Source organism: Aphelocoma coerulescens, chromosome 5, assembly GCF_041296385.1.
Source record: "Aphelocoma coerulescens isolate FSJ_1873_10779 chromosome 5, UR_Acoe_1.0, whole genome shotgun sequence".
NCBI lineage: Eukaryota > Metazoa > Chordata > Aves > Passeriformes > Corvidae > Aphelocoma > Aphelocoma coerulescens.
The window spans coordinates 45064089-45090244 of NC_091019.1; the positions used below are offsets into that span (position 1 = coordinate 45064089).

Here is a 26156-nt window from a genome sequence, read left to right on the forward strand (position 1 = left end):
TCAGCCAGGCAATATGTCAGCTGACTGAATCCCAAGAGGGGAGAGTGCTTCCCTCCAGCTTCCATTCCCCAGCACAGCCATATTTTTTCTCCCTGTGGTTACCTAATTGATTGCCTGTTAACATGTAACAGACGGGGGAAAAGGAGTAAGTGGAAATTTCTCTCGCCCTGTCATCAGCTTGGGCTGGCAACTGAGGTACTAAAATGCTTTTATTCCTAAGAGTGTGAGAGTCAAGTGTGCTGTGCCTGAGGGTGAGCAATTTCAGCTATGCAGCTGAAGGCTGAGCCCAGGGAAGCGGGCAGCAAATAGGGCTGCAGAGTTTGGTTGAGTCAAGAAAACGCACTGTTCCCAGGGCTCTGCTGCTGTGGGCATGATATCTAAGTATAGCCCTGGGTGTGCAGGGGAAAAAGATTTAAGGATCACAAGAGAAAAGAGAAGGCGAGTGGCAAGAGCATTTCCAAAAGGTGTTTACCCTGCAACTCCATTATATTCAGTAGCTGTATTAAGCATCTTACAGACAAAGCGAAAACATCTTCATCCAGGCTGCCTAATATCAATGTAGGCTTTGCAGAAAGCATGCAGATGTGTATGTTATATAACTGCTTTCCCAGTATCCTAGTATCAAGAAAATTGCCATGATTCAGTATGTGGGAGTGGCACTGACTCAATGGTTTGAGCACCGAGATGGAGCAATGACCCAGAGGAATTTCCCAGATGCTCAAGAGATGGAATAGGTAAATTCATCACCAGGCTTTGTGGTCTCTGACGAGCCACTTCACTTCTCTGTGTTTGAGTCTTGATGGATGAAAAACTAATGCATACTATGACAGTACTTACTCTGCTGGCCTTACCATGTGCATGCTGCCATCAAATGGATCTAAATCTGTGCTGAATTACTCAACTACTACAGCCTTATCTAGATACTCCTGATCATGAACAGAGCTTCACACGAAATCCCCCTTCCAACTAGCTCCCCACTCCCCTGGTACAAATTACCCCAGTCTGCCTATTAGGGACTTTTTAGCTGCATTAACTCATGTAAAAGCTGCAGATCTTGAGGCAGGAATATCTTGCAATAGCCTTTTGACTCCCTCTGCTGCTGTAGCAGCAGCAGGAAGACGCTGCAGACCTTCTTTAAGCATGACTTCTCTGCAACTCACTTTCTCTCTTGACCAGGTGAGGCCAGGCTGTCATGGAGAACACAAGGGCTGTTGCTTTTCAAATGATGGGAAGAAGATAAGACTGAGAGCCAGCATGGACATGGCTGATTATCTCTGAGGTCACTAATATTGCTGTGTGGGAGTTTTCTGTCAGTAGGATTTTTCCAAAGAAAAGTGGAATTTTTACCAATTCTGATTTCCCCAAGAAAAATTCTGATGATAGGAGAAAAAAAAGAAAGCAGGAAAATCTAAACCATTGATTCCCTTCTAGCTGAAATGGAGTGTTTGGTTTTCCTGAACTAAGACAGGAAGACAGGATCATACAACACACCTTAACCTGTCCCACAGATTACGGAGGAGAGTCACACCTCTGTCCTTTCCCATGTTGTATTACACAGCCCAAGGATCAAGGCCTGGAAACCTGTGTGTCATTTCCACTTTACAGCATTGGCAGTGCTTGAGACAGAAAAGTGAAAACCTGAGGTGACATGAGAGAACGTGCCCCTGGGCTGCAGGCCTTTCTCTCTGAACATGATATTTTGAACCCCAGGGTTGGACTTCCCATACTTTGAGGAAGAGTCAGAAATCCTAAACTGACCTGAAGCATTTTCGGTCGGCTAGGCTGTCTGACAAAATTTTAATCCTGTTTCTCTGTCATTGTACTGTTTCATGGGATTATATTCTGGTGGCAGTCTGCATTTACCTCACTGGACTGTGAATATTGTGGAATGTACAAGCTAGTGCAGACAGGAGAGAGTCTGAATTTCAGACATGTTTAAGTGTGCTGCTATTGGTGATCAAGAGAGGTCTGATTTCAAACAAAAGATTTCATGTTAGCTGAATGTAAAGGAATGGGTCTGTTACATAAAAGATAGTTTGCAATGTTTATAAATAAGAGCTTTTTAAATTCCCGTTCCATGGAAATCCTAACCAATCCTTTCATCCAAATTTAGACAAAGGCAAATACTGGATTTTTTACAGGATACAAATTCTCAGTCAAACTCTATTCCTTCTCTTAACAGTTTGCTCAGTAGATAGAGCATTATGTATCAGTCAATCATATTGTCATTCTCTTTTGTTCATTAATTGTTACAACTAGTAGGTAGTTTTTGCCTATTTTGAATATTAACTAATAACAGTGCTGTGTAATGAGTCCTTTATTATTCAACATAATCATGACTATAACTACCTTGCATCTATTTTTCATCTTCAAATGATGAAAATTAAGGCTATTTCTAAAATGACCCATTAATATAAAAAAAAAGCTCAAAGCTCAGCAAAACGTTGGAGATTCAGATAAAAGAGACACATTTACCATCATCTTCTGGATAGGCAAGTTGTGTCTTAGGCAAAGTGCCTGCGTCTGTGGATTTCCAGCTTGAGTCTTGCAAGCGTCAAACTCAGTGAGTGTAGCAACAGAACTGCTGTGTTGGGATGCCTTTACACCAATAAGGGGCTTAAAAGGTGGATAATGCAGCTCAGAAGACTTGTAGGGATTTATAACAGGCTTGTAGTAAAGGATTCTAGGGCTTTCTGGTTGTTACAGTGCTTAGAGTGGCTCCCAGGAAGAGGAGCAGTTGAGAGAGTTTTTCCTGAGCAGAAGAGCATTACAATCCACATGCACAAAGGAGGTTTTGTGTCCCTACAGTAGCAACCACATCTGCCAGGCACTGTCCTATCTTGTCCTTAGAAACATGCCTGCTACTTTTCAGGTCGGAGTTCACAGCTTTCCAAAAACTTGTAAAGCTTAACCAGGGAAAGTACAGTATTTCATCATCTAGTGCTTGACTGCTGCTTACTATTCACAGATCTATCACTTGAATTTAGAAAGCTGTCTCCAGTGCAACCTTAGCTCTATTCATCTAGTGTTTTCTGTTTGCCTCAGTACATCTGTACAACGAGCTCTGTGCAGAAGGATCTTCTCTGTGGAAGGTCTGTAAAATATTTCTGTGTCTGAAACCCTATAGACAGACTTGCTGCCAGTAGGGAGCCCCAGGGCCCATACCCTGCATGCTTGTGCAAGCAGGAGGCTGATTTGAGTGAGGTTTTGCAAAATGTCCAAATCCTCTTTTTGTGAACAGGAGCCAGGTGTGCCACCCGGAGGAGGCAAGCAGTGCTGGTGTTACACCTATATGTATTCCCTTTTCCTCTCATAGCATCATTTGAATCCTCTTCTTTGAAAGCTGAGGCTTAAAAAATAACCCTTCTTACCTCATGCAGATAACTGAGAGATTTTCCTCTGATTTTCACAAAGTACCTCTCCTCACACCAGGACTTGAGCTATGATGCCTCAGTTAGAAGGTCTAATTGACGTGAATAGCAATGAAGAAGAAACCAGAAAAAGCAAGATGGGCTTTTTTAGCAATTAGAAGCTGAAAATTATTTAGCTTTAAAGACTTTTTTGGCTATTTTTATTTAGTCTTTCCTGAGTTTCCTTTTAGAAAGGCTTTCTAGAAAGGCAGAATCAGTAAACAGGGAGTAGCTCGTGTCCTCGGTGCTCTACTGAATTCAAGCTCAGCTCTGCTGAGGACCCTATCCATAATTTAAGCAGGAGATGGGTGGGACTCTACTGTGCTCCCCAAGCTCAGGGAGGCATTCTTGTCTTCCCAGTCCATCCTGTTCAAGAGAGGTAGGGTGAATATAGGGTCTCTTGAATGACCAAGTTTTGGCGTGCAATTTTCAGGTGCTCCTATTATATGTGCACTAGAAATTATATTCCAAATTGTTTAACAGTCAGAGGTCTAATTTTGCAGAAAATAGGGTAGTTTTGCAGTTCTCCAGCATAAAAAAACATGATCTATCACTTTAATAGTCCTTTGCTGTTTTGTAGCATCTCTCATCTAAAGGCTTTAAAGTACAGTTAAACCTTAATGAATAAAGCATTACAATCTCTCCAGAAGGTAGGTTTGGTGTTCCTTTCATTTTACAGACGAGCAAACTAGGACATGGAGAGGAAGTAATTTGCCCTCCAAGGTGATATATGAAGGCTTAGAAGAAATCCAAACTCTGATCTGTTCACCTACCACTTGATTTTTTTGAAGCCATTTTTAGGTAAATCTTGTGCCATGACATCGGTGAGATTCTATCATTTTTTCAGATTAAATGTAAGTATTTTCTAAGTAAAAGACATCTCTCTAATAAGAAACAGCTCAAAGCACGGCCTTGTCTATTAAATTATCCCTTTTTTTGCCCATTCCTTCTGGGTCACATAAGCTACAGTTCATGACACACAGAGACTTGACTCACATTCTGTTGTTGCATACAGAATTGTTCATGTCTGTGTGCACCCTTGTGTGCCGATGCTCTTTTGCAGGACTTTGCAGTATCCCCAACTGCTGCAGTGAAGGGAAGCTCTCTCTGAGGCCCCTGTGCTGGCAGCTGGGCTGGTGGTGTGACCGCCAGCCACTGGGAGGCTGTTGGAATTTCGATGAGTTAATCTCATCACTTTATCACAGGGCACTTACAGAAATTACAGGGAGCTGTGAGCAACTCACTGCGCTGGCAGCCAGCCCCAGGACCCATAAAAGAAATTGAGACACTACAAAAAAAAAAAAAAAAAAAAAAAAAAAAAAAAAAAAAAAAAAAAAAAAAAAAAATCAGAGAACTCTGTTAAACTTTTGGAGATGACAGTTTTTTCTCTGGTCGAGTTCTGCTTGGCTAGTGCTGATTGCGCCTTCCCTGGTGATGCCCCTGCTTTCTGCAGTAATGGCAGGCATTGCCCCCAGCTGTGGCTCTCAATTTCTGCAGTGCACAGCATGGTTTTGGGCCTGATATAAAACTCCATTTACTTTGGCAGCATTGTCTTGTGTGAAGAGGATACAGTGGGCCTCAGCTGCAGCATTTGTACCTGTAGAGAGAGCTGTAGGACACAGCTGTTGGTGTTCACTTCCCTTAGGCTGGCACAGTGTGTGGAAGGGGCACATGAAGCTGTGTTCAATATGAAGACAACAAGCATCCTGAACGGGATGTCCCACCAGGCTCGGTGTATTTTTTCATCTGTGCTAACCAGCAACCTACAGGGCTGCTGCACTATATAGGGGCCACTGCTTTGCTGTCCAGGAAGGAGAGCTTGCCCAGTGCTCAGCCTCTTCTGAGGCTCCTTTAGCAATCATGATCCCAGTAGTGACGTGTCTTTGCGAACTGCTTATTCAGGCTGTACGCAGAGTATGTGGTAACTCACACCTTCACACACCCGGATACTATTCCATTTAGCTGTGATGTAGGTTTTGTAGACTCTTTCTAGTAATACACTTCTCAAGAGATCCATGGACTAGAGGCAAGGGGAAGCTTGGGGATCTGCTTGACACTGTGGAGGGACCTTGAGCTTCCAGATGAGAGCTGTCACTGTCTCCGACTGCTATAAAGGCTCAGTGCCCTTACTGTAGTGTCTCCGCATTAGGGGGCAAACTTCTGGCTTTTGGACCACAAAACATGAAATCTTGCATCTCTCCAGAGCTCTCATCCTGGCTTTGGTGAGAAAGGTTGGCATTCAAACAAAGGCAAAACCTTCCAAAGTGAGACTGTCTGAGTTTTTTCCCAGGTTTGCTCCTGCTCTGTTCCTGCCTGTGTGGGGCACAGCAAGTATCTGATCATGAGATCAGGGCCACTGTGCTCATGGGTCTGTAATGTACTGGAGCTCTGCATCTAGAACAGGAATTTGTTTATTACCTTGAGATCTAGCTTGAATCTCAATTTCCAGCTCTCTGAGAATGTTGATACATGGCTGGCTATTGAAATTCAGATGCTGCAAAATGACGAAATACAGCCTGAATAGAAGCAACTTGTGCTGCACACTCTGCTCTAGCTGAAAAACTGCATTTGGGGGCAGATGAGCAATGGTGAGAAGAATGGTGTGGCTAGGCTGAAGCTTAGGGGGAAGTTGCAAGTCTTGTGACAAAACAAGAAGAGGTGGAATGTTTATAGCTAGTAGGCTGGTCACCTTTAGGCTTGGGGGGTTGTGTGCTCCTGGGGTTTCACTCAGCATGGGCCAAGCATAATGAGATAAATCAAATGGTGCTTGCTTTCCTTTGATTCTGTGCTCTGTTTTTCCACTCAAAAATCCAGGGGGCTTTCCAACAGCTTAGTAAACCCTAAGGTCTAGTTACCACCCCCAGAGACTGATATGTATCAGATTGTTGATCTTTATTTAGAGGAGGTAATGGTCTTGCATAAAACACAAAAATCCATTACAAAAGGAGGAATAAAAATCAAGTCCTGTCCCAGTATTACTAAACTGTAAACTCTACTTCTAGTCTGATGATATACAAAGTTCATACTGTGTGTTCTTTCAGCTCTTACCTACACTTCTCCCTACAGCTCTGATTGAACTCTTGAATCTCAGTTTCCTGCTCTAAACCATTAAACCAGCTTTTCCATTGCTGTACTGACTGTAGAGCTTAGGTAGCCTTTTCAGTGCTGCCTGATTTACCAGTAACTAGACTGCCTTAAATGTATTGTCATTGTCAATGCATCAGTGCCAAGTTTAGATTTCCAGTCCGGCTTCACAGCAAACATTGAACAGCCCTCTTCAGAAACATCACTTCAAAGTGAATGGCAGGAGGGAGACAGCCATTTCTTTTTCTTGTCCTCTAGTACTAAGTAATTGTTACCTTACACTGGGATCCAGCATAATTCCACTTACATTCTCTTGTCAGACCCTCACATCCATGTTTCAGTTATATTCTTGGTTTATAATAAAATATGATGTGATTAGAAATAAATTTGGGATGCTTCTTTCTCTTTTTGTCTTGGAGGCAGTGTTGTGGAGTGAACATTAAAAAAAAGGGAATGAGGAAAGAAAAGATAGTGCTCTGTGCAGAGGGAGGAGAGGTAGGTGCACAAGGACTAATAAAGTAAAACTGTAAAGCTTTGCACAAAGAACCCATGTTCATTTTACAGGATGTCTTACCCACCTTTCTCAATGCAGACCTATTGCTTCCCTGCTACCTGTAGTATACCAGCCGGCAGGAGGAAGCAAAGGAGGAAATGCTGTCTCTGAGCTCCCTGGTTCCCCAAGCAGGACAAGAAAGTACAGGTGACATCCATCCCACAGACATGGAGCAAGACTGGCAGCAAAGGAAATGCTAGTAATGTCTGAACTGCTCCCACTCTCATCCCTGGACTTCAGGGAACAGGCCAGGTTACAAGGGGTGCAGCACAAGGGATGATGACATGCCTGGAGGACATGTGCCTGAAAGCCCAGCACTGCAGTCAGCTCCTTGGCTAGGTCAGCTGGGTATAGTCTCAGAGGGTATGTGTGCAAGTGAGTGAGCAAACATGCAACGTATACAGACTGATGGTGGTGGGAATATCTGGGCACTACAGCCTGTCCCTGGATCCTTGGGGAGAACGTGATTCCTGGGTGACCATCTCTGTGTTTGATTACAGGGAATATTGAATACAGCTGCCCAGCCACCAATGAGTGTGAGATCACGAAACGGAGGCGCAAGTCCTGTCAGGCCTGTCGCTTCATGAAATGCCTCAAAGTGGGGATGCTAAAAGAAGGTAAGACAGAGTCAGAATGAGAATTTTTCTCTGTCCCAACAGTGCCTGGGATTTCAGACCTTGCAGAATCTCCCAGGCTAACTCTATGCTTGCCCTCTTTGTGTTTCTGAATGTATCTTTCTATAGGCTTTGTAAAAGAGTCAGAATGGGCAGCGACCAAGACGGCAGTCCAGAGAGGAGAGTGGTTCTAGTCAGTGCTCTCATGCTCAGATATTATTTCTAGTACTTGCAAATTTGACAAATAACTGGAAACTGGTGGTGCCAGACTCTTTCCTTTCCCAAAGGAACCCTGGGCTGGAGGGTGTTGTTCTTCTTGTCCCCAGCTAATTTTTCAGTGTTAAGGAGGAAAGGCTCTTTCGTGATCATGACTGGGTCAGCTGCTCTTCACAAGGGAAGGATGGAGTTAATGCAGAGCTGTGGCACCGTGTGCAATGAAGGTCTGCCTGTATTACCACTCAGGAGACTTTCTGAAGATGGTTGGTAGCACAGGTTTGTTTGGGAGCAGTGGGTCCCCTGCCCTGCACACTCAGCCTGTGTTTTGCTCAGCCTATTGATCTGTTCAGCGCTCTTTGAGCAGTGTTCCGCTTCTCTCCTGTGCTATTTTTCCTCCCACACCCCCCTTTTCAATCCTTGTCCATTCAAGAGGAACCACAGGGAATTCTGTGGCAATTAAACACATTCTTATGGATTGACTTTAAAGGTTTGTTTCCCTTGGGTCCCTCTGGGAAAGGCAGTGAGGGGAGGAGGGGAAGGAAGGAGAAGCATTGCACATAACCCTCTGCATCATTAGACCGGCAGAGCGAGGTCCTCTCAGCTTAACCACAAGAAACAGCCGCTGGCTGTGGTTATGCACAAGTCCTGTATGTTGGAGCCAAGATGCCAGCATACAACCTTTTTCCAGGTCATAACATCACAGCAGCTGGTGATAAATTGTACAATGTCACTTGAGTGTGTATTGCTTCTCACTAGAGCTCTCTCATTTCTTGAGAGGCAGGTTGGTGGCAGCCAGTGTTGTTAAGAATGTAGATTAGACATTAAACCCGTTTCGTTCTTTGATGGATGTGTAGTTTCTGTGGTTAAATATTTTCCTTCTAGAGCACACCAGTTACAAGGGGAGGAGATGCTGGCTTCTGTAGTTTGGCCCTTCCTGACCTGGGTGTAGTGGTGATAGACTCAGAGGATTTTGATCTCCTACTGGGAGGGAAACACCTACTTTGTAGTTAGAGACCCTGGAAACCTGCTTCTCTTCATGTGGTAGTTCAGGGAGGGCATGTATCCCCTTACCCACTAAAGCCAATATACACTGGTGACACTGGCTTTAGTGGGAGTGCACGTTGTTAATGCACTGTAGCCTATTCATATGAATCCCATAAAACAACCTTAAAAGCTTGTAGTGGCTCCAGTCATTCTGCAGAGCAGCAGCATAGGTTCAGGCTTGCTGGCTGCTGGTGTCTCTGCTGCCCTGCATCTGAGCATTGAGCCTCTTGGAGCTGGCAGCTGGGAGAACAGAGTCACAGCAGCCAGTGCTGGTGTGCTGTGTGGTCAGGGCATTTCTGCTTCCAGTTCTGGGAGTTCAGCACTGTTCAGAGCAGGGTCCTGTAAAGGGTTTTATGTTTTAGACTCCAAGTTCTGTGAAAAGAGTTAACTCCTTCCAGACCAGAATTAGGTTGGAAAGCGGTGTAAATTCACTCACACCATGCTGTGCCTGAATTCCTGAAGCCTGTGGGATACTACTCATGGCAAATTGAAAGTTGACTCTTATGGCTGCTTTTGTGCTGAAGTGTATTTAGTTATTCATACAGGGATTGATCAGGCATCATTAAAGTCACTGGGGAAGGGTGGTTTGCTATTGATATTAGTCTATCTGTAATCCTGCCCATAATATTTAGAGCTGTGGAATATACAGCATAAAGATTTATTGATAGCAGTGGAATACAAGAGCACATGATAATATCAAGACAAGCAGAGGAGACTACCCTAGCAATCTGCAAACAGAGCTCCTGTGTCCTAACACAGAGTGGTCAAGTGATGTTGGGCAGGCATATTTTTTTCTCTTTCTTTTGCTCAGTATCCCAAGCTGAGAAATAAGGATCATACTGCTTTGCTTTGCAAAAGAATTGTGAGGACCGATTAGTTAACATTGTGTGAAGTTTGGTGGAAGCACAAAGTATTAGTATACAGAATTCAATCAATACACATCTTTAAAAGCCAAATCCAAGAAGGGAGAAAAATGGTGTTACACTATTTGGTCTCCACAGAGCCAAGAGTTTCTAGAAAGAATAAATCCATAATTGTTTGACTTGCTCAAAATGCAGAATTGACAAGGGATTTCAGATTAGAAAAGGTTCATTGGTCTTTTCCATCTCTGATCTGTCATCCTATTAGCTCATCCATCCCTTTTCTCTGCCAAGGCACGAGTGTTCCCAAATGTACCGTTCTAATAGTTTAACTGTTTTAAAAAATCCCTGATGTTTTGGTTTCCCCAGAGAGCCTATTCCGCAGTCTCTAAACTCTCATTAGGACAAGATGTCTCTTGATATTTGGGCTATGATTATTTTTCCTTTTAATAGATCCCCTTCCTACTTTGCCTTGGTGTACCTCTCTCTTCATTCCTGGGTTCATGCATGACAGAAGGTTGCTAAGCCATATTCTTTGTTCTGCTTGATTATCAAAAGTTTGGAGAAAAGCAGTCTTTTGGTTAAAGGCAAGATCTAAAAATCACTTCTTCTCTTCACAGTTTTCTCCTTGATGTCCTTGGGCAAGCCACTGGGCTTGTAAATTAGTGGGGATGTTTCTGGCTAAAGAAACTATCCTTTTGCTCAAGAATATGATATTCCACTAGTAACTAATTAAGGAATTCATGATTTCTTCTCATTTTCCTGGTTATTGTTGCCACACGTGATGTACATGCCACCTGCTGCCTGCTGGGCATGTGGCATGAGCTTGTTCTTCAAGCAAAAGGCCTCAGTACTCAGAGATGGCAAAAACAAATAACCATGACTTCAAGGTCTGCTTTACACTTGAAATGCTCAACTTGGTGCTGCAGGAGAGACTTGGACCCTCCCCTTGGGGCTGCGTGTAAGGGTCACCAGACATCTCTCCTCCCTACACAGGCCGCAGGTAGGCAAAAAGCTGTGAAAGTAGCCCTTTAAGATCCAGGGAGACTGGCCCTAACACAGACGTGCAGGTTATTCAGGCAGTGCCGAGTGAATGAGGATCAGGGCAGGAAGAGAGCCAATGGAGCAATCAATAGGTGTCTCAGATATCCAGGCCTCTTTCTTTAAGAGAGCTCTGATCAATGTATTGCAACAAGGGAACTGCATGGACACCAGAGCTTTGCTGTCTCAGGTTCTCCTGGCGTGATGCTGCAGGGCGGGCAAGACTCACTGGGGAAAGTGGCAAGCAGAAAGCTCTGCCCACGGAGCCCAGCTGGCTCAGATGTCTGAAGTGTTGGCCTGTCTGGCTGCCTGTCTCTCACTTTCCCCTTCCATCTGGAGTGTGCCCCCAGAGAGCAGTAATTAGCCCTAGCAGGTTCGTGTAGGAACCTGCTGAATCTGAAGTCCAGCATTCCAGCAGACTCCAGTCCCAGTGTTCGTGTAGAGAGGCACTGTCCCCAGAAAACATGTGCTCTGCTGCTCTTTCCCTTGCTGAACTGCCAGCCTGCAGGCAGTGAATATGGGCATCTTCACAGCTTTGTCCAGCAGAACTGCACACCCCTCTGCTCTGCAAAAATCAGGGAAGCCTGAGCAACCTGTGATACTGCTCACCCCGAATGGAGAGGATGATACCTGCATACATGTCTGGCGTGGGGGAATGGCCAGTGAAGGAAAGCGTGCCCTGCAACTTGCAGCTGAGAGGCATTGTTCAGAGCTGGGAATCCCGCACCCCTTTGCCTCCCTTTGCTCCCATCGCTGTCTGTCTTGTGCCTACAATGACTAAGTGTAATTCTTTAACTCTGGGCTCTACAGAGTAGATGTAGATCTTCCTGGCTTTCTGGAATGAGAGACAGAGAAATTTCTAAGTATTTTGGCAGGTCTCTTTTAAAAACTCAGTATACCTTGTCAATTTTAGGAAGAATATACCCTTGCCATTCATGCTCTAGCCACCCATAACCTTTCTGTTCTACAGCAATTTGTTTGTCTTCAAGAGGCAGATGTAATTTGAGATGACACATGGCTTGTGTATGTGGCCTCAGAGGTTTCATTCAGGACATTGGTTGGCTGGTTAAACATGACCTCACCACTTTGCCCTCCACACCTCTGCTGCCTCTCTGAAGTCACAGTCCTATGTGTCACCTTGCAGAGTGTCAAGGACAGTGGTGTTAATCCTCCTCTGTTGTCAGTTTGGTGGGTTGACCTTGGCTGTCCACTGGATGCCCAGCAAGTTGCTCTCTCACTCTCCATATTCAGCAGGAGAGAGGGAGAAAATATGTTGAAAAACCTTGTGGGTTGAGATAGCAACAGGGAAATCATTCAGTAATTACTGTCATGGGTGAAACTTGACTTGGGGAAAATTAATTTAATTTATTGCCAGTTAATGAGAGAGAAAGATACTGAGAAAGAAGAACAAAACCAAGACCACTTTCCTTCCACTTCTGTTTCTTTTGAAGCTCAACTCACTCGTGACATCTACCTTCAACACCTTGAGGAGCACAGGTGAATTGAGCCTGGGGGTTTGTGGTCAGTGTGTAACACTTCATCTCTGCTGCTCTTCTCTCCTCACACTGTTCTCCCACTCCAGTGTGGGGCCCCTCACACAGGATACAGCATTTCATGAACTTCTTCAATATAAGTCCTTCCTACAGACTCCAGTGTGGGTCCTTTCCATGGGGTACAGTCCAGGAACAAACTGCTCCAGTGTAGGTGCCCCACAGGCCACAATTCCTGCCAGAAACCTGCTCCTGCATGGGCTCTTCTCCTTGGGCTGCAGCTCCTACCAGGAGCTTACTGCAGCACAGACTTTTCACAAGTTGTAACTTCTTCAGGGCATGCTCACCTGCTCTAGTGCGGGTTCCTGCATGCCTGCAGGGTGGATATCTGCACTTCTATGAGCTGCAGGAGGGCAACTTGCTTCACCATGGTCTTCACCATGGACTGCAAGGAAATATCCTCCAGAACCTGGGGCACCTGCTCTTCTCTGACCTTGCTATCTGTAGGGCTGATTTTCCTGTATTTTCTCATGCCTCTCTCTCTGCTGCTTCTACCCTTTCTTGAATGTTTTATCACACAGGCACCACCAGCATTGCTGATGAGCTGAGCTTTGGGCAGTGGTGGGTCCATTTTGGAGCTGTCTGGAGTTGACATAGGGGCAGTTATTGGTGTCTTCTCACAAAAGCCACCCCTGCAGTCTCCTACTACCAAAACCTTGTCACATAAATGCACTACAGCTCATGAAAGCTGTTCTGAGATCATCGAAAGAGGGATGGGGATAGCAAGAGGTGCAATGAAACATCAAGGCCTCTCATTACAGAACTCATCTTTGGCTGGAAATGGCAGATAGGCAAGTGAAGGAGAGGCAATATCAGATATACCAAACCATACCATACCAAATAGAACAGACTGGCTGTTGTCTCGGTATTTGGTCCTTTACTGCTGTGGAAGCCCTGCAGAACTTTTTCTTCAATGGATTGTGTTGTTTCTGAAGCTGTCTTGTTCCCTGTTCTGTGCTGGCACATCTGCAGAGACCCAAATGGAGCCTAAATAGTTCCAAAAAGGAAGGAAAGCTGGGTCACTAAATGCTTTTCATGAAGTACATGCACATGCAATTGTGTCACATCACAGCAGAAAACCACGCAGCAAAGAAAATGTCTGTAAGAATAATCTGATCCAGGTATTGAAATGTCATTGATTATTCCACCAGCCTTTGAGTCTTGTTTTTCTTCTTAATAGAAGTAATGTATATTATGTTGCTGAAGTTCTGAAGTTCTGTTGTCTTCTGCTCCCTGCCAGTGCTGAGACTTGTCTCCTCAGAGTCCTGCTCATGACTGAGTCCTAAGTGCAACTTCCTGAGATGTATGAGTGGCTTCTGCCCAGTTTCTTGCAGACATCACTGGTTGGCTTCCAAGAAAGAGGGCAAAGACTGAAAGGACCCTGGGTATGTGTCCTATGATAGACCAGGTATACCTTATTTCAGAAAGTAGAAGGTAGGAGTTCCCAGGAGTACATGCACTGCATGTGCTAAAAGCAGGAGTGGGGATTCCTGGGATAGGAAACCTGTCCTGTATGAGGTGTTTTACCCCACTCTCAATGTCTTTGAAGGTAAGTTGTCCTCAGGGGAATCACCCTTGTGTGGTGAGGGTGAGGTCTACAAATGCAAGGAAGGAAGGTAGAAGAACATAGTCTTGATCTGGATGCAGACAAGGGAGGCTTTTTAACAGCAAGAGAGAAGTTAGGCAATTCTGCAGTAAAGACCTGTGATTTATCTTATCTACATGACTCTCTTTCTTCCGAAAACTGTATCTGTTTTGCTGTAGTAAGCCCAGGTACAACCATTCCTTTCCTGGGCTTTGTTCCTTTGGTCCTAATGAATTTCAATAAGAAATGCTAGAGAACATATTAAAATTCATCAGAAAACCCAAATTCTTTACTACAAATCTCTCAAGTTCTTGGACTCCTATCTGTCTAATACTATTTCTCATGTAAAGTTTGCTGGAATGTGTGGATACTGACACTGCAGCACTAGGCAATGCAAGAGGCAAGAGATGTCTACAGAAGAGAGCCACAAAGCTTATTCAGCTCATCTTCCAGTTAATTGTTCTCCTTTCCTTCCTCACCCTGGTGTCTTTGGGAATACCGTGCCTCCTAGAAACTTGCAATAACCTGGTAACCCTTGTGTTACCTAGGTGACACATTCACAGCATCTCTGTGAATGCTGGAGGTGATCCCCACTTCCAAGATGGTGAGACTGTAATCTCCAAACTTCAGAAGCAGCTATCTCTTGAATCCATCTCCTCTTCAAGACCCTGGCTGATTAGGAAACCCCGTACTCAGTGGAATTGCCCTGGTGTTTATCCCTAACTCTTCAGTTTCCTTTACCAGCTGCTGATGTTGTAAATTTTTCACAAGGAATCAAATCTGTCATCCTGGACAGACTTGGCTGTGTGATGTTGTAAATTTGATGCAGTCATCTAGTATCTGAGCAAGGGATTCCAAGCATTGGTGATTTCAAACCACTTCCACTTAAACCTTTGCCTTCATCCTCTACTAAAATCCAGATAACTGAATCAACGGCAGAGCTCCTTTTCAGCAGCGTAACCAAATGGAGGGTGTTTCTGTCTTCAAGCACAAGAATCTGTCAATGGAGCAAAGTGTTTCCAGCAGCCTCTCCCTCCTGCCCCCATCCCTGCTTCCAGACCATGTGTTCTCAAAAAGATATTTGATTTCAGTGAAAGCTCAGCTGACATCCCTGCAATATGCTTAGGTTCTTGCTTTGTGCTTCCTGGGAAGGATGAGGGCTCCTCCGGGGACCCCGGGTAATTGGGTTAGTGGCCAGCTCATGTCAGGAAATTAAAAGGTAGCCCCGATCAGGTTGCTGCTGTGTGCAATTTAATGGCTTTGTATTTATAGAGTATTCTGCCTCCAGCCACTGCCAGAAATATCACTATTGGAGGTATCCAAATGAAAAAAAGAGAATGAAAAAATGGTTTTTCTTTCTCTAAAATATCCTTGTGCTTAAAAACAGCAGGCAATCCCCCTGTCCTTTGAAACAGGATCCCTAGGAGCAGTGAGTGGCATCTTGATGACTCTATCTTCCACACCCAACTATTTTCCAAGGCATAAATTCAACATTTGCAATGTGGCTGGAGCTGAGTTGTGACAGAGAGCATGTGCTGCCTCTGGCAGGTTGATGGTAATTCTCCAAAGAGGAGGCTTCCAGCAGATGGACTGTCCACAAATTGCACATTGGGCTGAGGGCATTTGGTATCTGTTTTCTGGACATAAGAATTGCACATCTAGGACCATCCCTATACCTTCTCCCTTATCTAATAGATTATGAATCTGTTTAATTTGGTTCCTCTCATTCATTTTGAATTTTGTGGTTTGTACCACGCCTAACTAGATCTCCATTCTTTCAAACATGAAGTCCAGGCTCCATAGATATACATGTAGGTGGGTTCAGATTTATAATAAATACTTTGTGTATTCTGTCACCAAAACTCTGCCTAGTGCTCTTATAACACATACAGAAAAGAGGAAGCAGATAAAAACTGCAACAACCATCCTGGGATTTTTAGAACCCAGCTGTTGTCCTAGAAGCTGTTAGGCAGTTCTGACAACACAGCAGGTAAGATTCTTCAAGGTAAGCAAGGGATGGGATCGAATATATGCCCCACTGCTCTACAGTAGTAACTTCAGGCATGTGCCTCTGATAACCTGTGTGTAGCAGTGACTCAGCTCTGCCGAGATTCTCAGTCCCATTCCCTGACACACCTTTGAAGATGCTGCCAGCCCTTGACCTGCAGGGTATCCTGCGAGGGTCTTTACTTCCTTGTCGCAATGCCAGATTTAGGTTAGCAAGCTGCAGCTTTCCCTGAGAGCTCAGCGGAGCTGTTTAGGGCAGTGTGACCATTATCGCCCTCCCGTAGTCCATTTGGGACGGCTCCGCAGTTTTGCTCCGGCAGCTGTCAGCGCTACAAGCAGTGATGGCAAAGGAGGCAGAGAAAGGTCTCCCATGAGGGTTTAAGAAGACTTTTAATCACATCTTGTCCTGGTGACCCTCAGAGGCAGAGAGACCTCATGATCTGGGCGCAGGGGGTTTTGTCAGGGGCTCAGGGGCGGTACATGGGCGGAGTTGGGGTACAGGAACCGATAGGGAGAGCCCAAGGGAGTGGCCAGGGCTAGGGCAAGGAATGGGGGCGGGGAACAATGTGGGATCAGAAAAGCAGTGAGTAAACAGATCACCACACTTCCTGGCACAGCTGTTCCAATTTAAGAATTCAATAAGAAGTGGACAGTATTTCTTAGCATTAGAAAAGCCCCTGGTGATGTGAGGACTTGAGGAGATGCTTCAAGGCTCGAGAAGAGCTGCTGTAAGAGGCTGGCCAAAGCAGAGCTTGCTGTGTGGTGGGTCTAACTCCCCCACCTCTGTGGATCTCTTATCATAAGTAGACCTCTCTCCATGTAGTGGTGGGGGCTTCTCTGTTCTGTCACATATAAAAAATTGTTGATCTATGCTTATTCTTCTCTACCTGTTCCAACATCTGCTCCACCTAAACACACTGAGACAGAAAACTGGACTAAAGAAAGCATTGGTTTGACCCTGCAGGGTTTCTCTTGGTAGTGAGTGAAGAGAAGCATCTGTCATGATGCCTCCTCAGGTAAGTGTCTGGCCAGTGAGCTGAATGTGGAGGTGCCTTTTTCTCTGTTGCCTGTCAAGGGAGCCCAGATGGAGAGAAGGGAGCTATCAAAGTCTAAAGTAAGGTGAGTTAAATCACACCTAGGGCTGCAGGTTCCTCTAGGCAGCAAACATTGCTTTGTTTCTGAGTTCCACCTCTTGGAAAGTCAGTGGGGCTGAGGCTTTATCATTTTTTAGGTCCTGTTGTGAACGGCAACCTTGGTCTTTTCCTAGCAGGCATGTGCCTGCATCTGTTCCTTTCACACAGTGCCTCTCAGCCTGCTGCTGGGCAGGCGTTGTGGCCATGGGTGACATAACCAATAGAGCTGCTGGCCTGCTTAAGACTGTTTGGAGGGCTGGGAGGGGAAGCAGTCAAAGGAGAACATTTGCATGGACCATGGACACAGGGTGAATGTGTGGGTGTGGGGCTTATTACAGAGAGTTGCTGCAGAGAGCAAGGTACTTCATTCCCATTTGCTCTTGAAGCCCTTGTTAATTCCTGAGTTTCCAGAGTGACTGGAGGAGCAAAGTGAGAGGGGCTCTGCATGCGAACAAAGATGCACATTTGAGAGACAGCAGTGGCTAGTGCTGCAGACAGCCCTGCAGAGCTGGCAGCCATGCAGCTGGCATTGGCAGAGGAGAAGCACTGGTTTGCAAGCTGTGTGGGTTTCACCTGGCTCTGTATGCTTTGGACCAACTATCTGGGATGTGCTGCTTGTGTTTCCATGTGTGAGGAGCTGACACCTTGTGTCACTGCTCCAAGGCATGTGAAAGCCTCTGGGAGCAGGTATCATCAGGTATCACAGGGCTAACCTGTCTCTCTGGGTCCAGGGACTCTTCAGTCAGCCCAACAGCGAAGAAACTTTCCTACTTGACTAACATAACCCTGAAAACATAAAAGGTGGAAGAGGCTGCAGCATCCTAATTGAACTGATCTAATCTCTCTGTAAGCTCTTGTAACAGAGGAGATGGATTTTCATCTCCAGTGCCCCTCATCCCCAGGATAGTTTCCCACCCTCTCTTTCCAAGTATAATTTCCAGGCTTGTTTACCTGCACCAGCCTAGTTGCTGGGTTCTTCTGGCTGTGCTGATTTGTGACCCTCAGGTTGCTTTCCTGTATTTCAGGTGAGCTGGGTTATCGCATCAGTTACCTACCAGAAGACTTTCTAGGGACTGGCCTCCTTTTGCCACAGTGTTTGAGCCTAATAGTATACAGGGATCTTTTCTCATTGCCAAGCTGGAATCTGAGTAACAAAAGAGAGCCTAGTCAGTTTGCAGCCTCTCCATTCCTGTCAGGCAGAGATGCTTTTCCCTACAGTCTATTTCTTTCTCCATCTTGGCAGGCTTGACTTTTATGGTCATCTCTGTTCTCTGTTTCCTTGATAGGCTTCCTCCTGGCTCACTCATCCCATTGCCACATGCTGTTGTCTCTCCTGAAGTTCAGAGCATAAAGGAAGAGGGAAATTTTGTAGGAGACACTTTGGATACAACCCTTCTCCCTTCCTTTCTTCTCTGCTCTTAGCCTATACGTTCCAGCTTCCTTGGCCAGTACCAACCCATGTACTTGGACTGCAGCTCCTGGGGACAGGTGCATCTCTGCTAGCTACAGAGCACCACCCCAGCTCAGACCCTGGGAGAGCAAGCAGGCTGTATTGGTGTGGAAACTGCAGCTCAAGGATTAGATGGGCAGTGGACACGGGACCTGGCTAGTGTATCAGGGAAGCTCAGCAAAGCAGCCCTTTTGCCACTGCTTCCTTGCCAGTGCTTACCCTGTGTTCCCTTTGGTTGTGTCCTTCTTGGTTTAGACACATATTGTACCATGCAAACCCTGTAGCTTGGCTCCTTCCTTAGCTCTTTTGGCAAGATAGATCTTTCTGTTCCTATCAATCCATGGGCATGTGATAGGACTCGATGGAAAGTGAGGTGAGGCTGGTAATTTGACACGACAGCTGATATTGGGCCTTGACTGCATTTCCCACTGGCCAGGGCTTAGCTTCACAGAGCTTTTAAGAGTATTTTTAGTCCCCAGAAAATAAAAGAGAAACTAAACCTGACTCTGTGTGCTGTCGCCTCTGCATACTCGGCTATTTTTACTTCCGACAGTCTCGGCCTGGGTCCAGCTTTTAAAAAAAGCTGGAATTATTTTACTTCCATTAAGAAAAAAACCCCAAGGCCTGATGTTATCAAGTCGGTAAGGGGACATCTGATCCCAAAGTTGTCGGGCAGACATCTCTCCAAGGGGCATGTCAGAGAAATGCAGGGAGCTTGAACGATCAGCAGATCAGCTCTCCCACTGCAGAGGCTTGGTGCTGGCACAGACCTCTCTGCAAGAGTGCTTGGAACACGAGTGGCACCCACAGGACACTTAGAAAACTGACATCCCTGCCCCAGGCAGGGTGCTGAGCCGAGAAGTCCTGCACAAGTCCTGGCCCTGCCCTCTTCCCTGCGAGGTCAGAGGAGCTTGGGCAGGCAGGGGAGCTGAGAACGAGCTGCCAGGGAGCTGCAACTCAATCCCTGTGGCGTACACCAGGGTCAGCTCCATAGCTAGGTCAGATGAGGTGCCAGGACTTTTATGCAGGGTCTCTCAAAAGGTAACAAAATTCAATGAACAGCAGCACTTTCTGGCAATACAGGGGAGTGGGAAGAGAGGGGATGTTTCCAGAATAGATAGCCTTCATTTGAAGGAACTGCCAGCAAGATAAGTTATCAAGGGATGGTGCTTTCCAAACTCTGCCCTATACTGTTGCATCTCACCTCTTTGCTGACACAAAGCAGGGTCCAGGAGTGCCTGTGGTGGTAACATTTTTGTAGAATGAGTGCCTTCTCTCCTTTAAACTGGCCACTTGTGAGTCATGTGAGAATAGGGTTTGTGCAGGAGCTGGAAGGCAACAGCTTTGTTTTGCTGCTGTCTTGTTATGAGGCTGCAGTACCAAATCCTATGCAAGTCTTCATATGGGCCAGCGGCATCTCATACGTGGCTGCTGCACCTTGGTTAACGCTCAGGTGGCTGCACATGTGGTGTGAAACCTGCCCTTGCAATTACAGTATATGTGCCATTCAGCTTTGCTCCAGCCCTCTCTCTTCTGTCTCCCTTCTCCTTACACTCTCTCACTTCCATTCATATCCCAGTTTACATCCCCCTCCATTTCTTCTTTGTTCAGTGTTTTCCTTCATGCTGCTTCTCTGAGCTCACCCACCACACCTCCCCACTCCATTTTAATGTCTGTCCTTTAGTGTCCCTCTCAGAGCTGCACTGTAACCAGCCTGCCTGTCTTAAAATCAACCATAGAGGAAATCAAGCAGAGCAGCAGGCATTAACCTGAGTACCTAAATAGCACAGGTACTGATTTTTGGCCGTGCCCTTTCCTTCCATCTAGACATGACACATTAGGCTGTCAGATCTTTAAGAACAGGATTTTACCATGATGCTTATGTCTGGAGTGTCACAGTCAGGGACTCGGGGGTTGAAATGCTTTTGTTTACTGTAGTACCTGTGGGTTGTTGCACTCAGCAGCTGGAGCTGGGATGTGCTGGGATGTGCTGTGTGGGGCTCAGCCTGTTCACCAGTTCTGTGGCTGGAGCAGTGATGACAGGGTAGAATTGTGGCTCTGCAAGTGCTGATTGAAAACATTTGCCTCAAGGAGTGTCGCACAGGAGGGGGAACAAGAGGAGGACAAACAGTTGTTCAAAATTAACAAGCTGAAGTCCTTGGGCAAACAGACCTCTATCTGCTCAGTGAGGGAAGGAGGGATGGAGGGTAAATCTCTCTGCGTCTTCCTTATCTTTTTTTAATGCACTTAAGTCCCTTGTGTCCTTATAATCTGATTGAGGGTCCCTAATACTGCTGCAACTTGTGCAGCTATCCCTCTGCCAAGCACTGGAGGATGGCATTCTTCTCCTTGGGAGGCTCCTTCCTCCATTTCCTCCCTACTCCTCCTAGTTCCCCCTCCCCGCTGCTTAGCAAACTTCACAGCAAAAGCATCCTGGAGAGTTGTGTGTTGGTTTCTGCTGGCCGAGAATGGCATCTCCTTCCCTCCCTCCTTCCCCCTGACCACTGGTGTGAGGGAATGCACTCACCTATGACCCTTTTCTGGGAGGGTTCTAGGAAAGTGTGATTCAGTCCTGAAGTCTTGGCAGCCTGTTCTGGACTCCTCTACAATCTTTCAACAGTGTATTCCTGACCCTTTTAATTTTCATACCTGGTTGTTTGGTTTACTGGCAGTTCCAGAAATTTGTGTCTCTCCCTTCTCTCCTGGCTTATAGGTAGGTGTCATTCATTCAGCAAAGCATGGAATAAAGGTCTTCTTTCTTAAGAAACCAGGGCACATTTATTGAGGGAAAGAAATAATGGATGAAAATGAAAATTTCCTGCTTCATCCAGGACTTTATTACTGCTGCTCCTCAGGTATCTCCCTAGATAACCTCAGTTTTGGGATTCCCTGGCTGTCCTGTTTGAAATTGCTCTCTGGAGCATGTTTGGGCTCCCAGGAAGGAGTCTTGCCCAAAGGCTACCTGCCACTGGAAATGGAGGTAAAAGAAGCAATTGGCGTCATTTTCAGAAACAATACCATGTAATGGAAGAGAAAGGTGGTACTTACGTTTAGGGATGTCAGTGAATTCTTCATACAGAGTCAGAAATAGAAAATGGAGCAGGGGAAAGAAATTATTCAGTGTGACCTGAGTTCACCTATATCAGCTTCATACCTTTCTCTCCATCTTTAACATCTGCTGTCCTGCTATAGCAGCCACCCAGAGCAGCAGTTCCCTTGCTCTGCAGAGCTCCATGCCTTCTCATTCCTGCTTCTCCTGCTCGGAGGGAGATACTGCTGCCAGACTGAGTGTTGTTGGCCTGGTATGCTTTCTGCTTAGGGGGCCGGCATTTGACAGTGTCTGTCAGTCAAATTGTTTTGGTGCTCTAGCCACGAAGAGTATCGGGATCTAGATGTTGTTGCAAGTTGTGGTTTCAGGTGGTGCAGGTGTGGCTGGTGTGAGCATTACAGTAAAAGCTTTCTCTTTTCCCTGACAAAGTAAGCAAACCCAGCATTGAAATGCAGTGTGACAGACGTGCCTCCTTCTAGGGTAGAATATTTGCCAGCAGACTGCAGGTTTTTTCAGGTGTACAAGTTGTTCAAAAAGTGTCACTTCAAACTGATGTGGAGTGTTTGCTTTTAGTTGTTCATGTTTATGTAGTGGTATGATTGCAAAATATTAATGACTTAATGTGATTAGTAAGTGTATCACATAATTGGTTCCCATTATCAGACTAGATAAACTCCTGTGTGTTTCTAAGGAAGTACCTGTATAGTGTAAATTCAAAATTTTATTCTAATCAAATGCTCCTACATTTACCTTGAAAGATTTTTTTTTTTTCCAAAGCTGTTTCTCCCAGCAAGAGAGTTACCCCAATTTCACAGACTGATTATGAGAGACTATATGGCTGGTCAGAAATAACAGACAACTGCACAAATATCTATGGGGTTTTTTCACAGTTTCTTTTTAACATTGTATTTTTTACTAATAGCACAATTTAGTTGTTGCTCCTGGTCTATTGATGCTGCTGTGGTATTTTGCATGGTGACAATCACTGGTACTTCCCAGTCCCTGGGAATTGTTTTCAGAGTGCAGTTTCCAGTCTGATTCACTGTATTTTGAAAGAGTTGCAACAAATTCTTCAGTGTTTCCCTACTTCGTCTTTATCATTGCTTCATTGTAGTCAAGGTTGTTTCTATTTATTTGGATTCTACTTTTATTACAGTTGCCTTACTTGATCAAGGCTGAAACATCTCTGTTGAATTCATAGTTCATTAGCTGTTTGCTATAGGTCACTTTTTTCAAATATAAACAGTGAGAGGTCACAGAACATTTAACTTCTCATTTTTAAGAACAATCTAAAAGCTTATTGTTATAACTGCAGTCTTGATTGACATTTAAAGTCTTTCTTTTTAAAAGCAGGATCATGTAGAGGGCATTGAGGTCTGGAGCTTTTCATTTTCCCATCAGATTGATAGTGATTCAGGAGTCTGAATGGGTTAATTTCTGTCTTCATTAATGTTTTGAATAAAAGCAAAGCTCAGAGCAGCATGCTTAGAGCTGGAGGCAGTGTAGTTGGTATTGAGATTGATGGGTTCAGCTGAGATCTCAAGTGTTTGGGAGAAGGAAGCTCCCTGGAGTAGGGGGAACATCTTACTTAGCAAATTTCAGTATTTGCATGTCAAGGTTCCATAAGGCACTAAGGAGTGACGAGGACTTTTTTGGTTTTACCTGCAGGTGTTCGTCTGGATCGAGTCCGTGGAGGTCGTCAGAAATACAAAAGGAGACTGGATTCTGAGAGCAGCACTTATCTGAGCTTACAGATCCCTCCCCCAGCTAAAAAGCCATGTACGTATTGGTCTTGAAACATGGTTCTTGGAGCTGCCACTATATTTCTTTTCACTGGTCTCCCAAAAGGTACAGAGCAGTTGTCACTTCCAATTCCTGTATCAGACAACAGCACTAGAATTTTTTCTTATGATCATAGCATAGAGGTAGATTAGACAGGCCTAGGTACAGCTCAGGTTCTGTATTCATTGTACCTAGGGTTAAATACCACACCTTTCCTAGGAGATTATGTAAATCCATTTAGTGATATTCTGATCTTTTCCTTTACCCAAGCCATGTTAACAAAACCAGTCCCATGCTGATTTCTCTCTTCAGTACTACCCATAGCTCTTTAAACTTTTCCACATCCCACCAACTGATTGCTTATACCTCCTTCTCCCCTCACTGGACCTACCTGAGACAATGACTGACAACATTACAGCAGCTTCCTGCTTTTGTCATCCCTGTGCAGAGCTGGTTTGGCATAGGCAGATCACTACAGCTTGTGTAGCTGCAGTGTGGTTTTCTGTTGTGACCAAAACCATTCCTGAGGTCCTAGGGGCTCTGTAGTCATGTCTTATCCCAGGAGGTTCACCTTATGTCACGAGAGATACAACAACTTCTCCTTTGAAATGTGCAGTGACTAAGATCGTCTCCCACTTGCTGGTGGCTGAGCCAGAGAAGATTTATGCCATGCCTGATCCAACCATGCCGGAGAGTGACATCAAAGCCCTGACAACCCTCTGTGACCTGGCAGACAGGGAACTGGTGGTGATCATTGGCTGGGCAAAGCACATCCCAGGTAAATGGGGAATGACAAGGGTGTAAGCATGAACAGCAAAGGGAGCTATTTTTTATCTCTGTGCTTATCAGTTTTGGCCTCAACCAGGATTTTTCCTATAGTGATGGGAGGAAAGTACTGTTACAAAAAACTGCTAGTGATGGACTCATTGGTAACAAACTCCAATGCAACCTATGATGGAGGTGCATAAATTGATCACTGTACGTGTGTGTGCCCTGGGATTACGCAGAAGGCTTTGATATGATCCAATGAAGTTTTCTGTCATACCCAGCATTGAGTGCCCCAGTGAAAGCATTTGGAAACAGCCTTAGGGATAGTACGGTGAACTTTTGTGATTTTGCACTACATCAACATGACCTAGGTCTGTTGTGTTTATAGATGAATAAATATTATGGCAGTGACTGGACTATAGTGATAATAACAAGGCAGATACACACCCTCTCAGTAGTGGGCATTCTTGTCCAGACTCAGGAAAGCTTGTCATAATGGATTTGTCACAGAACAAATCCCATTGCAATAGATGACATGCTATAGCCAGTGAATCTCAAGGCTTCTTTGGAGGACAACTTATTGGCAGTGTAACTGGCCTTGGAAGGCTCACAGACTATGCAGTGTGTGCCTGTGTGATTGAGTGACATAACAAGTCTTCCACACCTGCAGGTAGGGTGGACCGAGGCTGAAGGAACAGATATGGCCCTCAGTGTTGAGTTCCGGGTTCTTCCCAGATTTGGACTGGGAAAGGAAAATGTTCCACTCCCTCTAGTCTCTCTCCAACCCAGAAACAGATAGGTTGGATTTGTGTGTGGAGAAGGCTAGCCAGGGAACTTAGGGGATATCCTTGGGGTTTACAAGGCTGCTTTCCAACGATTGCTTCAGACATTCACTACGAACAGCTCACTAAAGCTATAAACAGCTCACTTCAGCTACCTCCTGCCTTCTGTCCCCTTTCCTTGTGTCAGGAGAATATATGAGGCTCTGATACAGGATCACAGGATTTATTGCATGCTGTCTATTTCTTTCACTGCATGGGTCTGTGTTGTTTTGTTTTGCTTCTTGGCTTTAAGTTCTTCATTGTTTGATGAAGCATCTTAACATGAGTGATCAGACAGTTTAGTTTTCCCATGTATTTTGTTTCTTTCTGTTGCTCCTCTTTTGGCTTTTTGGTAGCTGCTTCCCTTTTTCCAGAGAGTATTTCTCCTGGGACCCAAGAGTTAATGGTTTTCTGGGCTATATGGAATATGGGTTGTTATGAGATGGGACTCTGAAGTCCGAAGAAACTTTTTCAGGATGGTATTTCTGAGAAGAGGTTAATCTTGGTGGTGCCCTTCTTACATGAGATCTGCCATATCTGCAGGGATTATACCCATCACTAGGGCTGGAATCCATCTGGGGCTGATTCATCACAAGTGGGGTTACAGTGGTGATTAGAGAACTCAGCCTGGATTGCTCTACTAACCCAGTACTTGGGGTGTTAACAGGAATGGCTTTAATGCAATGCAATTAGCTGCTATGGCTGTCCAGTGAGGTGCTGTTGTACATCCCTCTAACCTTGGCTATTTCTGTTCACACAGAGTGCCCTGCTGTAGTTCCCTATCTTGTGGCTGTGGGATGAGCTGAGTTCCTACAGAGTTTTCCAGCCGGGCAATACTATCCCAGAACAGGAGTATAGTAGAGATTGTTCCTGCACTATGAAAGGGGCTCTTCCTCTCCTTTCTGAAATCAGGACATAACTGCCATCATCTCAAATTTCTCTGTGTATTTTCCTTTCCTATCAAAGGCCCTGCAACACAGTAACAGCCAGAATAATCAGCCTGGCACAGTTCAGACCAGCAGCAGTATTTATAACAGGACTGTGCACAGGTGAGAGCTCAAGGATTGTTACACAAGAGAGCAGTACTGAGAGAAAAAGATAATAAAAGACAGTTCATAATAATGGAACAAAATACTCTGTAGTTCTGCAACAAGTATGAAACATACTGAGTTATGCAGCAAGGGGGCAG

General features: G+C 45.1%; 1 protein-coding gene across 8 annotated transcripts in view; it reads left to right on the plus strand.

The window, feature by feature from the left end:
* Nucleotides 1–26156, plus strand: part of ESRRB (estrogen related receptor beta) — a 136696-nt gene that overhangs the window by 97472 nt on the left and 13068 nt on the right. For 4 of the 8 annotated variants that reach the window (XM_069017941.1, XM_069017938.1, XM_069017939.1 and 1 more), the window contains 3 exons: nucleotides 7548–7664; nucleotides 23265–23375; nucleotides 23995–24156. In XM_069017941.1, the coding sequence (XP_068874042.1) occupies nucleotides 7548–7664; nucleotides 23265–23375; nucleotides 23995–24156 (390 nt within the window). Of the gene's footprint in view, nucleotides 1–7547; nucleotides 7665–16590; nucleotides 16727–16928; nucleotides 16981–23264; nucleotides 23376–23994; nucleotides 24157–26156 lie in introns of those variants that run through there. The other 4 variants (XM_069017944.1, XM_069017943.1, XM_069017942.1 and 1 more) reach the window with 4 other exon arrangements.